At 56.3% G+C, this 15,500-nt stretch overlaps 1 protein-coding gene across 2 annotated transcripts in view; it reads right to left on the bottom strand.

Moving 5' to 3' along the window:
- The window catches only part of JPH2 (junctophilin 2), a 39,210-nt gene extending 24,707 nt beyond the window's left edge, over positions 1 to 14,503 (bottom strand). Inside the window, exons 1-2 of one of the 2 annotated variants that reach the window (XR_015260356.1) lie at positions 13,757 to 14,503; positions 5,632 to 6,415 (exon numbers count right to left, since the gene is read on the bottom strand). Coding sequence is in view for 1 of the 2 variants with exons in the window: in XM_086760949.1 (XP_086617075.1) it covers positions 5,632 to 6,415; positions 13,757 to 14,135 (1,163 nt within the window). In the remaining variant the exon portion in view is untranslated. The remainder of the gene's footprint in view (positions 1 to 5,631; positions 6,416 to 13,756) is intronic. The other variant, XM_086760949.1, reaches the window with a different exon arrangement.
- Positions 14,504 to 15,500: the final 997 nt, after the last annotated feature.

Here is a 15,500-nt window from a genome sequence, read left to right as displayed (position 1 = left end):
GCAGACGATGTCCCACCCGGGGCCAGGACAAGCTCTGCCCACCTCCTGCCTGCTGCCTCCTTGTTACATGTCCATCTGTCACATCAGGGTGTGTAGTACTGAAGCAAGGAGATTGTGGAGCTGGGACAGCAGAGGAGGATGAGGATCAGCTGTTCTCCCAAGCGAGAAGCTCACCTGGCAGGGACTGCCTTGAACCACCGCTACCCGCTCTCCTCGGGTGGCCATGAGCATCCTGCCCTCCGGCTTCAGACCTGAAAGTCTGGGAATGCCCACGCCTCTGGCTTTTTAAAAACCCAAGGAAAGCAGAAAGCAAAGGGTATTTAAAAAAAAAAAATCCTAAATCTCTTTCAGGGCAAACTCCGAGTCTGGGCACAGGGGTGCAACAGACCTGAAAATCCCAGGCCCTACCTGGCCTAAGAGAAGCTGAGCTGCACTGTCGGCCTCAGGATGACCGAGGCCACCATGTTCACCGGACCAGCTCTGGACAAACGCCGTGCCTCACCAAAGAGGTGCACGGGGAAGACATCACTTTGGTTGCCCACCTTCCCCACTGGTGGCATAAACCCCCGAGACTGCCGGGGAGGGAGGGCAGGGCGGCTCGCCAGGCAGAGTCATGCGAAATAAAGCACCTTATCGGTGGAAGCGCGCAGCCGAGCTCCAGCAGCGTGGGCTGCCGCAGGCCTCAGCTCTCAGCTGTCGTGCTCGGGCAGCGCTGATAAAGCCCTGCTCTGCCTGCCCTTATTTAGTCAGGAGGCTCTGCTGACTCCAGCAATTTCAGGACGTCATTTGCACCATACACCCGCGTTCCCCGAGGAGACGCTCGCTGCCGCCTGGCCACGCCGGCTGGAAATGCTGAGCACAGGGAGATCGGCAGTGCTGCCGGGAATGCGGCCGGGCAGAGGAGGTTCGGAAAGCGATACGGGAGCCGTCAAGCACTCTTGTTATTTGAAGGGAGAGTTAAGACATGCACTAAAGACAGAAAAACAGCTTAGGCTTCAAGACAAGGCAACAGCTCACGCTATGAATGATGCCCACACAGCGCTGCCGCAGAGGCTGCACCGATGTGGTTTCTGTGCGCTCACCGCAGCCCTACACTGCTTTAACACAGCCCAGGCCCACCGCGATGTATATACCCTTCGTTAACAGGAATGAATGCCTAACAGAAGGCAGTTTAGAAATCCTTACAGGTACCTAGCCAAGCAGCAGTATTGCAGGACCTCTATAGATACTACATTAAAACCCAAACCACATTCAAAACGTATTCATTTTCAGTTGTACCCTCCAGGCATAAAACACCCAACTGCACAGAGGCTTCAGGGTCGGCACGTGAAGACAAACAGCTGGAGCACAGCAGCCATTCTTGCCTCTTACACCTTGCTTTCCTATTGATCCCATCTGGCAGATATACCCTGAGGCGTTATTAACGGCAGATACGCCTGTCAAACGATCTCAGAGTGTGACCAGACCCGTGCCTTGCAGGACGCATGGCCAAATCCCTCCATTAGTTTTGGTCCAAGTCACTGGGAAGCACAACCCTGTGCAGAGGCAGACCACGGCAGACACTGTTGCAGCAGGATGGAGGTGGGATTTACAGTATTTACACTCATTTTGTCCATCAAAGGCACCAGTGAAAAGGAAATCACCTGTACGAGCTGCCTGGCTACTGAACGCACAGCTTTCAAAAAATCAAAAGTTTGCCCTGCAGCCCGTCCTGCCCTACCTCTTGCTTCTTATTTTATTTTAATGTGTTCTGAAGAGATGAAAGGTAAACATTTCCACAATCCTCCTCCCTGCTTTCAGTGGGACCATGCTCTCCATGTGATAGGCGAGCGCATATGCACAGGCAGCACCCCTGGGTGCTGCTGCTCCCCAAGCACCCAGGGGTGCAGAGCACCCTGCTTAACACCAACCTCCGTGTCCAGAAAACTCCAGGGCAGCCGTTACACACCTTGGGATGGTTTTTAACTGGTTTGCTCATGGCTTGGTGGCAGCTCTCCCCTCCTCACAGGGGCTGGCGGGGGACAGACCTGCTGCCTGTCCTCGAGCCAGCTTGTCTACTTAAGCACCGGGGAGATGACGTCCCAGCTGCGATCCCAAAAATCTCACTGCCTTTTCCATCCACTCCAACATTTTTCCAAAGGAGTCCCCAAATGAGACAGAGGGTGGGAAAGAGGGAGGCTGGAGAGACATGCCTTCACCTGGCAATGCAGGAACAGCCACGTTACAGCGTGACCCCATGCCAAATGATTCTCGCTAAAATAATGAAAAAAATAATTTAAAAAAAAGTGCTATTCCCTCAGCCAGCAGCGTGGTGATGACAGCTCTGTCCTCAGCCTCTTGCACAATGGGGAAAGCGGCTGGATTGCCCATTTGGGCAGATTCGGGAGTGTCGCTCGGGCAGAGGGGACAGGAGCTGCAAAGCAGCCCCGTCCCTTGGATGCCCTCACAGCAGAGAGCAGGATGAGGAAGGTCTGCTGACCATCGACCCCAACTGTCACTGCTCGCCACCCGTCTTTGCAGGGCAGATCACAGGCAGGGCGCCCATCAACACCGCTGGCAGCCTCCTGCCCGTGCGTGGGATTCCTGCGGTGCAACTGGCCGAGGCAGCTTCCAGCGCTTGGGCTTGTTTTCCTCAAGATTTCTATGCCTTTAAGAGCCTTTTATGGTGCAAAAGCATGAAATCTGGTCTTCTCCTGATGTTTCACCTCCAGACAGCAGCAGGAGATAAGAGCAGTTCAGCTCTGCAAGGGGTTCCCCACATGCCAGAAGCAAGTGAAACTCAAACATCCATATGCAACAGCACAGGCACACAGAGCTCGTCGGGCGTCTGCACAGCCTGGCCGCTGGGTCCCACTAATTAGCTCCCAGTGATAATCTCATATACAGATGTGTCACCTCTTCCCCAAAAAAAGGATCCATGTAGTCTCAAAGACATTTCTTTAGGTAAGGTACACGCTGCCATCTGAGGAGTAATAGAAATGTTCCATCTAGAAAATGCCACCTCATAGTTATGAACTTTTATAAACCCTTTTATAAACCCTTTTATAAACAGCCCTTTTATAAACCACAATAACTGATTTTCACAATCTGTCTGCAATAACTCTCTGTTTTGCTGTGGAAACTGAGGCAAGGTTCAAGGCCAGCAAAAAAGTCAGTGGCAGAGCTGATATTTAACATAAGGCTCCTCACGAGGCAAAATTATTTATATTTACTTCTAGCCCTAAAACTGAGCTGAAAGGAGGAGGAAGGAGAGCACAAGTCAGCAGGCAGCAGGTAGAGAGAGTGGCTCTGCCCGGAGCAATATCCGCCAGGAATAAACGCTGATGGAACCGGTGAGCTATAGTTTACAGGATAGAGGAGCCCGAGTTCCGCTCTTGCAGCAGGTCCAGCTCAGCCGCAGGCAGCGTCGCAGGAATGCGACCAGAGGCATCGCACTGCCGGGGAAAGAGGTGTGCTCTTCTCCTGCCACAACAGCCCCGCTATCGCAGGGTCTGTGAGGCGAGGACTCCCTGGAGGAAACCGGCTTTAACGTCTTATTTCCTCCGGCTCCAAGGTTTCCTTAATAGGAAATTATTCCCCAGCCGCGCTGGGAGGGATGCGGTCCCCCGTCAGGGCAGCGGGCGCATTCCAGCCCCTGATGGAAAACACTGCAGAGCCGCTTTTGATCCAAAGTGTAAATAGTGTATAATAAAAAGCGGCTTGTGTAAACCGGCTGAGCTCTCGGGGAGCAGCTTTTGCAGCTCCAGCCTCCGTATTTACGGGCACCCAGCGCCACGGCTGTATGCTTTCCTGGGCACGGTGAAGCAAGTGCCGGGCTGAGCCGGCCCCGCGGGGAGGCTCCAGCGGGACGCATGCCATCCCAGTCTGTTATTTTTATCCCAGCTGGCCCTGCACGGTGTTTCACTTGCAATCCCGCCGGTTTTTCCTCTGCTAGTTTCTGAGGCAACTGGGTTTTGCTAAAAAAACAATTACACTCCCTGCAAAACTTTGGAGCAGAAACAGCTGCCAGGAGAGTAGAGCCAGGGTTTCTCGGAGAGGAGGGATGGGGTTTGGGAACAGGCGCCCTCCCCACTGCTGTTATTTCCCATCTCTGCTTGATAATGAAGTAGCTGATAATTAAACAGCAGTGAAAAGCAGCAAGGCAGGACGCCCATGGAGTCCCAGCCACTGCCCAGCAGCTGAGCAACGCCTGTGCGGGGCGAGGATTTGATGGAGAGGCAAAGTGAAACCTCGAGGTCTGTCACAACCATGTTTCCCCAAGGAAGAGGAGAGGAGCGAAGGCCCCAATCTCACTTGATCTCTGGTCTCTGCCAGGCTGGCTCCGAGACTGGCAGGAGCGCTGCGGGAGGAGGAGTGTGCTGCCAGCACAGCTCGGACACAGGCAGGAACACGAGCGGAAGGAGGTTTTCCCCTGCCCTTCCCAGGCAGACCCCAGAGCCCCTCTTATTTCCTCCCTCCTCCAACCCTGGAAGAGACAACGGAGCAATTAGCACTTTCCTCTCCTGCTAATTCCTAACACAGTCAATCCTGAGCAGAGCCCACCTGTCTGGTCCCAACATACCAGGCGGTATTGTGGCAACACAGTGCCCAGAGGTGCCCGTGTGTCTGCCGGCACAAGGGACACCAGTGCAACAAGACACTGCCACGCGCTCGCAGCAGCCCCTCGCACGCTCCTCCCGTGCACACCCCTGCGCACACATCCCCAGACATGCTGCCGTCTGCCGCAGCCCCCTACCCAACCCCGGGGTCTGGCCAGGACAAACCGGGGGGGGAAAAAGGAGACAAATCCAGCTGAGCCTTCCTCGCTTCCTCCTTTCCCAGCATCCTAGAGCATCGCGGGCTGCAGGGTTATGCTGTGGGGCACGGCACTGGGCTCAGCCATCCACTGTGGGCTCAGCCATACGCCCTGGCTCTGACCACAGTCTCGCTCATGGCAGAGACACTCATATAAAACTTGGCTGAGGGCAGACAGGGCTCCCCAAGGCAGCCCTCTCCTTGTTTTGGCACCCGCTGCAGGTCCTGCCTCCCAGTTCAAAGCATCCCAGCAGAGCAGTGCTTCTCCCAGAGAGTCCATTACACCAAGCCACTAAAATTAAGCGGCAACCCTAATGCACCCCATAAACTCCCCACAGAGCCACACTGGGGTCCTGGGGCAGAGTCATGCCCTGCTGCAGACCTGGTTTGTCTGGGACACGTACCGTTGGCTGCTCACGAGCCCGGTGGATTTACCACAGTCAAACCCCACTATTTGTCACCCTGCCCTGTCAATGACACAGCAGCTCCGGCAGCCTGGCACAGCACCAGCGTGCTCTCCATCCCACCGACTCATGCTCCCCATCCCTCTGAGCATCCCTGCTGGCCCAAATTTGCTCCTCCCTGGACGAGGGTTGCAGGTGGACAGGAGACGGGGTGAGAGGGAGGACAGGTCCTGAACACCCCCAGGCTGTCCTGAGGGCCCTCAGCCCTGCTCTGCCAGCCTTTTGTAAAAAGAATTAAACAGAAATTGCAGGGAACCTCTTATGACCCCACTGCTGCTGCGCGGTGAGGAGGCATGCAGCACGGCTCCAGAGGGACACATGGGATGGGGACCACCACCATGGGGACCTGCGCGCAGGAGCCCTGAGCACCTACCTGGATGCCGCGATCTCTGACTTCTGCCGGGCGATGGCTGCAGCCCTCTGAGCCCCCTCCACGCTCCTGTCCACCTTCTGCCGGATCTTGGCGCTCTTGAGGGGTATCACGCGCTTCTTCATGCCCTTGACGAGGACATTGTGGCGGTACTTGCCCTCCTCCTTCTTGCCGCTGGGCAGCGTGGTGCAGCCGTAGCCATGTCGCAGGTTATCCAGCCACTCGCCCTCGTACTTCAGCCCGCTGGAGCGCTCGCTGACGCCAAAGCCGGCGCGCTTGTCGTTCTTCCACTCGCCCATGTAGGTCTCCGTGGTGGTGGCATCGATGTCGGACTCGAAGGGGGGATACTCCTCGCCTTCGGCGCCCTCACCCAGGCTGACAGTGGAGGTGGCGTCACTGGCAGCCGAGCTGATCCCGCTCTCACTCTTGAGGAAGCTGACGCGGCTCTTCTGGCTGGCCAGGGACGACTTGGACTCGGACTTCTTCAGCTTCCCCAGCAAGGAGCCCCTGCGGAAGAGCCCCCCCTTCTTGGGCTTGCCGGCCTCCGCCTCCGCGTAGAGGCTGAGGGCGAAGCCCCCGCGGGTGATGGTGGGCGAGAGGGGCAGGCTCTCGGGGTTGGCGGCGGGGGAGTCCTGCTGGGGCAGGGTCCCGTTGCTGTGCTCGCTCCGCAGGGAGGAGAGGGAGGTGCGCAGTGGGGAGCGGACCACAGAGGCCATGCCGTAGGGCACACTCTGCCGCACCCCGTAGCCGTGCCGCATGCCGTTGGTGAACTGGCCCTGGTACGTGCCTGTGGGAGAGAAGAGGGATGGGGTGAAAAGGCAGCTCGCTCCCGGGTGAGCCAGCAAACGAAGGTGGGCTGTGGGGCAGCGCTGGCATAGAGGGGATGTAGCCACCTTCCCTCGAGGAGAGGAGCCCCACGTCTGCTGGTGCTCACCCACGCGCAAAAGCCACAGTCCCCAGGGAGCAGAGGACACCAGAACGAGAGCCGCTGCTGGCAGGTGACATCTCACTGGAAAGGGTCTGGGGTTCCAGGGGAACTGGTGCAAACCCAAAGCCACTCAACAGACACGGTCTGGATTTGCATCCGGACGAGGGAGCAGGAGACAGCCCCGCAGGCCTGGAGTTAGGGCTGTGCCGAGGGCGGCAGCAGCCCTGCAGACACGCAAGCTGTGGTGGCCCAGCACTCCTCAGCTCGACGACAGTCCCTGCCAGCCCGTTCTGCAGTTTGTCACTCGCAGGCTGCCAGGACCAGCCCTAGACCCCCGGGACACATGCCTGGCCGTAGCAGGGCTGCCCTTGTACCTGCAGCAGCATCTCCTTGGCACTGACATACAGCTTCTCCACGGTCCCAACACCAAGGTTTGTGCCACACTGCACGAAGCAAGAGATGGGTGAAAAAGGGAGGAGCAGAGCAGTTCTGTGTGGGGTTCCTTCAGATCTGCCCCAAAAATCACTGCCCTACCATGCTCCTCCAGATCCAGCTCAAGAGGGCACGTGGTGTCATATGATGAGGGACACAGAGAGGACTGTGGTGACCATGGCCATGGCTGCACCCCAGGTACAGGACCCGGCTAAGAGCCAGCAGAACCTTGGCAGTGACACCTTGAAGGACTGGAAAAAGCACACCGCTCCTCTCCAGGCTCCTTCCAGGTCTGCACATTTGCAGGCTCCAGAAGAGTGAGCTGGAGACATCTCTGATTTTTCTCACCATGATGTCAAGAGACTTAAATTAGTAGCATCAAAGCACCCTGCAAGAAGAGCTCCTAGGGCAGGAGGGCTGGTGGGGCAGCCTTCGCCTACAGCACCCATGCTCATATGCCAGCACAGGGGGCTGCAAGGGTCAGCGCATCCTCGCTGAGCGGGATGGGACAGGACATCTCCCCAGCCCAGCTCTCCTCCCCCTTTAGATAAGGTTGCCTCAGAAACCACCAAACCAGCCAAACGCTGCTGGCATTACAGGACCTGGGATGGGCCACCTCACCTCAAACCAGCACCCTGCGGGGCAGAGGCTGCTGGCAGCCCTCCTTCCCGGAGTGCAGGGGTGCAGGCAGAGGGTGCTGGGGGAACAGAAACACCCTTGGAAAGGCCACCCCACTCCTTTACTCTCCTGGGCGCGGCTTCATGCAAGTAAAGGGCCAGCCACGCTGGAGGCATTTTCACAGGCATCTCTCAAACCTGGTTTTCATTAAGCAGCGATCTACCAAGAGGCACCAAATTTTGGGAGACCAAACACTCCCAGGGTCCCAGGCAGGCTCTTCGGGGCCAGGCTGAGAAAGAAGGGGGTGACTTATCTTCAAGGCATTCATCTCCCCCCTCAGATGCCAATACTGAGACCAGGGATGACCCTGCTCCCCAGGGAGCAAATCCCGTTCCTTCTTTGGCGATGGTGGGAGTGCATATTTTACGGTCTCCCAGGCCACTTCTGCAGCATAACCTCTCCTCCCAGGCTTCAGGTTTCGTCGAAATCCTCTTTGGACCCGCCTGTGGGGTGTTAACTTACAGCACCGGGGGCCAGGAAAGACAAGAAGTGCCCGAGCGGGCAGCAGCTGCTGCCTCGGGGTGAGCGGCCCCCCGCCAGCCCCTGCCCACCCTGTGGCACACGGGATTTCGGGCTCCCTGCAAACATTTGGTCACCCCTGCTAATAAACGTGAGGGTTCGGGTAGCGCAGAGCATCTGAGGGCTGTGGCCAGGCGTGGGGAGCAGCCTGCCAGAGCAAGGGGCCATCGCCCAGTTTCCTGGCAGAGCTTGAATCTCCGTTGGGAAAAATAAGGTGGGCAGCACGGGTTAGGAGTCTGGGCATGAGCGGGGAGCCAAGGACCATCACTGGAGATGTCCAGGCATCCGGGCACGTTCCTCACTGTGCTCCCAAATCCCACTCTGTAAAATGGTGATGAGTCTTCCTAGCTCAAAATGAAGTTACGGAGACCCCCCCAGTGCCCCTACGTCCCTCCCCACTGACAGCCAGTGAAGTGGGCGCTCCATCCCTGCCTGCCCAGCTAGCGAGCAGGGCTGACACATGATCGGGGTGACATTGAGACCTCCTCCTAGGACGGGACAGCCTCGCACACAGCAGGCTGCAGCTGATAGTGCCATCGCGTCAACCCCCTGGAAGAAGAACTCTGGAAAAGCCTCACAGGTTTAGGGGACTCAATTGCTCTTCAAGGGCCAGGTCGGAGCACCCACTGCCCTCCAGAGAGTCCCCGGCCCCCTCTGTCCCCCCCGTGCAGTGTTGGGACCACGTGGATGGGAAAAGCCATGTGGCACCGCAGGTCTGCAGGGAGCAGAGGTTGGGGTGCCACTTCTTGGTGCCTACCCTCACCAAGAGGTTTCACACCAGCTCTTCAGGCTGGCTTCGGCTGCCTAATTTCAGCCCACAGCTGCACAACCAACGTCTTCCCTCTGGCACGTGGTGTGACCAAACCTGCCAATCCCACCCGGCTCAACGTAGGGCACCCACACACCACACTGTCCATGGCTGCCCAACGTCAGGGCAAGCAGGCACTGCCGTGTCCCTGTCACGCCATGATTCAGTGCCTGCCTGAGGCTTCCTGCCAGGGCAGAGCCACAAACCACCCCTGGAGCAGAGCCAGCGGCTGCGCGTCGGGGCACGCAAGGTTTGAGCGGAGACGAGCCCCAGCTCACCAATGTGTACCAGCACAGACGGTTCAAGAGAGAATGGGGCTGTGCGAAGCCCCTCTGCAGTGCAGGCAGGGCTCCACGTCGCTGAACCACCGCTACCCCCAAATATCAAAGCAGCCTGGGCAAGGGGGGACAGGCAGGATGCACAGCTACAAGCTGTAAGCCATATGCTCACGTCTCTGAGGTTCTGTAGCAAAAAAAAAGCAGTGGACATGGAAAAAAAAAAAAAAAAAAGAAAAAAATCACTATTTAGGATGAAAATAGGACAGAGCCCCACTTCCCTGCCTCCTCAGCCCTCCCTGATTCACCAGGGTGGTGGGACAGAGCCACCTGACCCCACTGCGATAACTGGGGGACAGGACCCCAATAATCCTTTGTTGCCTGCCTTTTTTCTTGTTGGAATGATGAAAAATGCTGGTTCCTCTGCAACCCCCAGGAACCTGCTTCATCACCTCTCCCATCCCCAAGTAAAATAGGGAAGTGGTGGCCCTGTCTGGGTATCTTCAAAGGGTGGGAAGAATTAAATTGTGGGATTGATGAAAATGGTATCCCTACAGCCTTCGCCTCACACCAGCTCCCCGCAGACCAGGGTGGCACCCTCTGTTTACCCTGCCAGCAGCTGGCAGCGGGACGGGACAACATCCGACCGCATCAAAGGCGACAGCGTCAGCTCCTGGTGCGCACCCAGCCCGGCAGCGAGAGCCCGCTGTCAGCAGCCTCACATCTCCCCTTCCCAGCCCGCCTCTAAGCTCTTGTGTAATTAGCGATGAATGTAAATACTACAACCAACCAGGTAAATAATGCAAACAACTGAAACCGTATCACTGCCCTGCGATCCTCTGCTGTTACGCAGATACTGTGATGACAGACGCGTTAGAAGAACTTGGTGTAAGAGGCCAGGGATGTTAAATCAATGCACAGCACCACGTGCGAGATAAGCCAGCAAAAACCTAGCACTTCTTTTTGGTGCCAACAGTATTATCTGATGGTTTCTGTTGTAAAAAAAAAAAAAAAAAACGGGTTGGGAAAAAAAAACCAACCAGAGAGAAGGGAAAAAAAAATTCACAGCATTAGTTCTCATGGGTCAAATTCAGCCACGCAGAAGCGTTGCTACAGAGGCAGCAGACACAAACCAGCACCACCTCGGCTCGCCCAGAGCCTGTTCCTGCTTCCCACAGATGCTGCTCCTGCCCCAGCCCAGGCCCCCGCCCTGCCCCGGGCACCCAATGACCCGGCGCTGCTCCACATCACCCCGTCTCATCTCTCCCAGTAACGCGCACTTCTATTCCCCTGTCACGGTCTCGTGATCACTGAATGGTCTAATGGTTTCCACACGCAGTTAATCGACACCGCTGGTTTCTCTTAGCGCCCTGGAGACCAAACGGCAGCGTCAAAAATAAGTTGGTTTTAGGCTGCTTCAATTGCAGGTGAGCTCCCTCCCCACACAGACAGATATAAACCGCTGTTTAGCAACGCCTGGTTTTGAGCCAGGATCCTGTGTACACAGCATGATTCTGCATTAGCAGCGAGATTTTTTTTCTGCAGTGGGATTTGACTGGGTCAAGCGCTCGGAGTCAAAAGCACAAAAGTTTCCAAAAAATTAGACCTTCCTTGCAGCGGAGACAAAACTTACAGGTGGAAGGCAAATAACTCGGTGCTTACTCATTGCTTAGGCTGCAACATAATGAGTTCCTTCGCGCTATGCCTTCCACAACCCCGATCACCCTCCGCTTCAGCATCCTGTCCCTATGAAGGGCTCCGAGCTCTCCCCTGCTGACAGCAGCAGACACGCACATATATTCAGCTTGGATACCCAAGGAGATGTATCATAGCATCACTGCCTGTGCCTGGCCACACCAGGGGCTCTGAAACCCTCGGCTTATTTCAATTGACACTACAGAAGGCAAGCTCTTTAAGCCATCAGTCCCCCACAGTTTTCAGAAGAATGGGCACTTGGAAGTGGAGAGAAAAAGCAAACAACCCACGCAGTGCCTGGGCTAAACCATACCATGGGTCCACTTCTTACTAGACACCCAAAATCTACACATGATTTCCAAAAGCTTCACTGCAGATTTGGGCTTTATTTAGCCACCAACTTCAGCCAGCCACGAGATAAAAGGGATTTGTAAGTGTATTTTAAAGTATAAGGTTTTTATGTGTATATATAAGTATATTTTAAAACGTTAGAATCGGCTACATCCCCTGAAATCTGCAGGCAGCCCAGCCATGACCTAAAGCTTCTAAGGACCTGGCAAGAGCCGCATGTTCCCAGAGCCCTCTTCCTCACGTGGCTGGCTTCCAGGGGGCTTGGGAATCACGTCCCCTACTTGAGGGACAGCAGATTTCCAAAGCCTTTCCAGATGGTTATCTTGGCAACCTCACATTCAAATATTAACAGGTCCAATTAGCCCGGTCACATCTGGATCTTGCAGATGTTTACTGGGTGCAGGTGAGGAGACAAAACAGGAGTGAGTCCTGCAAGTCCTACGCACGTGATGCTGGCTGGCGATCCCCACCGTGGCTTTAGACACAACTTTCTACATGTTCCCGTGCCATCAGAGAAGCTCACATGTTGAACGAACGGCTCAGGCCAGCTGGGATGCAGTGGCCCAACACAAGGAGGGACGCTGGACACCACGGCACAGTCCTCGCGAGCTGCGTCTGGCCAGGTCTTGGGGGGCTCAGCTCAGTGCTGCCCAGGGTGGCTGTGGCAGGGCACATCTTCACGGATCAGGGCTAAACTGCCAGCCTCAGGTGGCACCGGGGATCACGCAGACGGCACATTCCTGGGTACGGGACAAGACCCCGGGGAGCACTATGCTGACGGAAGCAATATCTTGTATATCCTCACAGGAGACAACCTTGGCTCATCTTTCCCCCTCTTCTGTCCCAAGTCTTCCATCCAAGATCTAACCAAATCCAAACTCTACGTCAAGTTTTGCCTCTCGAAATTCTCTACAACATTAACTCGAAATCCAGTCGCCCTGCACCCTTAGAAGATGCATTTTAGGAAGCAGTGAAGAAGCGGCTGTGCAAATTCATAGGAGACCTTGACATCTCCATAATGAAAGTCCCAACGGCAGCCGTTGCCAAGTTATCTGATCGCTGCTCGTTACTCCTCAGAGCACAGCTTACTCATAACCTACACATCTTACGCTGCACATGAAGTTTCTGCAACGCACAAGTGCACACGTATGCGTTAGCCTGAACTCCTGCCGCCGCTGCGCCACCTGCACAACATTTAACCGTTCCACAGCCATGGGGCAGAGGGGGAGGAACTTTAAGAACCTGGAGGGATTAATCAGTTTGTGTCTGTACCTACAACCTTAAAGGGCACAAACAAAATCAGTCAACTTCAAGACTATATTCCCAGGCTTAAAGTTGGCCATGTACCTAGGCAACTCACAGAAAAATATGCATGTAAAAGCACAGCCCTGACAGCCAGTCCTGAATTAGTCCCTATTTCTAGTCTCTATAAATATGATGCTTTTCATTCTGAAGATTTATACCACTACTTTTACTTTTCTTTACAAACTGTCCCAGATAAATATAGATGAAATTCTGACCCACATTTTGAAGAGTATTTATTTCAAATCACCCTCTCTATTTAGCTATCCTAAATATGACAGCCTGGAACATCACAGTAGTGAAGAGCTACAGAATTACTTGCACAGAGATTCCTGCAATGTTTCTAATCCCAAAATGACCACTAATGCAAGAACACAATTAGACTGAGCACTTACAGAGCACGACAAATATCTGACTACGCGGTGCATTTGTGTACTAGCAGGGCTTGAGAGCTTCCAAGTAATTGAAGGGATTTATTTCAGGGAAAGGCGTGTGACCGTATTCTAAACAGCTTAGATGAACTCAACCAAAACGGTTCAGCAAAGCAGATGTCCAGGCAGCCCGTCAGAGGCACGCAAGCAGCGTTTAATCCATAGGCACAGCGTGCTACGATGCTGTGGGCGGCTTGTATCTGATGTGAAAACATTCACAACTCGCTGCTGAGTGAGGCAGTGGACGGCTCGCTGCGGCTGTGCACCAGTGAGGAGTTTCTGGTTTGGTTCAGTAATGAATGGCAACAACCAGTCCGTGGGGAACTGGGAGCCACAGACTACACAAAACCAAGCTGGTTGGTGTTAACTATCGACACGGACACTCGAGAGCAGCTCCCGAGGGAGGGATGGCGGGGGCAATGCTCCTGCTGCTCCTCCTTCGTGCCTGCGGACCGCGAGCCGCACGCGCTGCACCCGACGGCAGGGATCAGGGCACGCACACGCGTTCACAAGGCATTTGCACCCCAAGCCCCGCTTCTTGACTGGAGCACCCCAACGGCTCATTGCAGACCATCGTGCCTGTCCAGACCTCGCTAGCAGGTACAGGACCAGGTCACCCTTTCGCTGGGGAGAGTACACAGCCTCGGCCATCGCGGGCTGGGTACCGCACCGCTCACCACCCTCCCAGCCCCTCCAGAGCCACCCTTACCTCCGTCAGCGTACGTCTCGGTGCCGTAGCCATCCTGCAGGCCGTTATTCCAGGTACCCTCATACTTGGCTCCGCTGCTCATGCTCTGCCTTGCGCCGTACCGTCCCTTAAAGCCATGGGTCCACTCGCCTCTGTAAACCCACCGTCCTTTGGTCTCGATTCCTAGGCCGTGCCTCTTGCCTTGGGACCAGTAGCCTTCGTAAGTGTTGCCGCTGGGCCACGTGTATATGCCCACCACTTCGAAGCCGTAGTTCCAGGAGCCCGAGTACTCGCCCTGGCCCTTGGGGCCGGTGCAGATGCCGTGCCCGTGGGCTTTGCCCCCTTCCCAGCCCCCGCAATAGGCGCCTCCATCATCGAAATCAAACCTGCCGCCGCTCATGGCGCCCGCCGGTGCCCCCTCAGCCGGGCAGCTCTCGCAGGGGCTGAGCTCCGGGCCGGCCACCGCATCCCCGGGGGAACCGGGCTGGGCTCCGGGAGCGGCCGCTCCCGCCCGGCCTCGCCCGGCCGAGGGAACGGCAGGAAGGAGAAATTGGAGGGAGGGGAGAAGGGCGGGTCCCAGCCCCCCCCCTCCCGCAGCCCAGGAGGGGCAGCCGAGCCTCGCCGCTACCTGTCCCGCCGCCGCGGCCCCGCCGCGGGCATGGAGCCGAGCGCGGGGAGCCGAACCCCGCGGAGGAGGAACGGGGGGTCCCCAGCCGGCCGCGCTGCCCCGGCCCGGCCCGCCCCGCTTCGCTCTCCTCCCCCGGCGGCAGAAAGGTCAGCGCTGCCCTAAGAAGGCCATCGGATCCCAGGAGCTGCTCCCAAAAATAACCCCCCGGAGCCCGGCCTCCGCCTCCGGGCCCTTTTATGAAGGAGGGAAGAGACACATTCCCCCCCTCTTCCCCGCCCCGGGCAGGGATCCAGGCGCAGAAGAGGCTGGGAAAGTAAATGTCTGCTTAAAATAGCGCCTGGGAAGGGGGCGCGGCGCTCCCCCCACGCCGCCCGCCCGGGCGCACCGGCAGAGGAGAGGGGGCGAGCCCCGCGCCGCCGGCCCCCGGGAGGTTTGCTGGTACCGGTGTGCAAGCGGGCGGAGTTGGAGCAAGGAGCAAAAAGCACAACCCTCACCCAGATGAGAGGGTACACCCCACTCACCTCCGCGCTGCTCAGCTCCCCTCCCCGTCTGCTACTTCCAAAGGGAATCTCCAGAGCTGCTTTAGGGTAGGATCCACAGTCTCTCTCCCCGCTCCCGAAGAAACAAACTTACCAAAATCTTCTGTCTAACAGCTGGCAGCATAATTTAGTCTCACTATGTTTGGAGAAGAAAGGTGAGGCCCTGCCCTTGGGACAGTTGCAGACACATTAAGACACACGAGCTCACCTTGCCTGTAACAATCCAGGTCATCAAATACAGACGGTAGAGAGGACAAGGAACGAAACATCAGGTAACAGGCTAATCCAAGCCCTCTCTTCTTCTAGCCACACCTGTCCCATCTCCTAAAGACATTGTCACAGAAAGATTATGAAGAGAGGACCTTCTCCTCACTGACCACGAGCTGCTGAGGAGCTGCAGGAGCTGTGGGGTGAGGCTGTGCTATCAGCAGGCTGTGCTCTGCCCTTCCAGACGAGCTCCCGAGACCCACGCAGAGTCCTGGGGCAAAGCTACCACAGACAACAGCAAGTTTCAGACGTGCATAACACAGCTTTACAGCTTGGACAACCTCCGTCCGTGTTTCTACAAAGAAGAGACATAGAAAAAACCACGCAATAC

Source organism: Chlamydotis macqueenii, chromosome 16, assembly GCF_036417535.1.
Source record: "Chlamydotis macqueenii isolate bChlMac1 chromosome 16, bChlMac1.mat, whole genome shotgun sequence".
In the NCBI taxonomy this organism is placed as follows: Eukaryota; Metazoa; Chordata; class Aves; order Otidiformes; family Otididae; genus Chlamydotis; species Chlamydotis macqueenii.
This window is presented reverse-complemented; position numbering and strand designations above follow the sequence as displayed.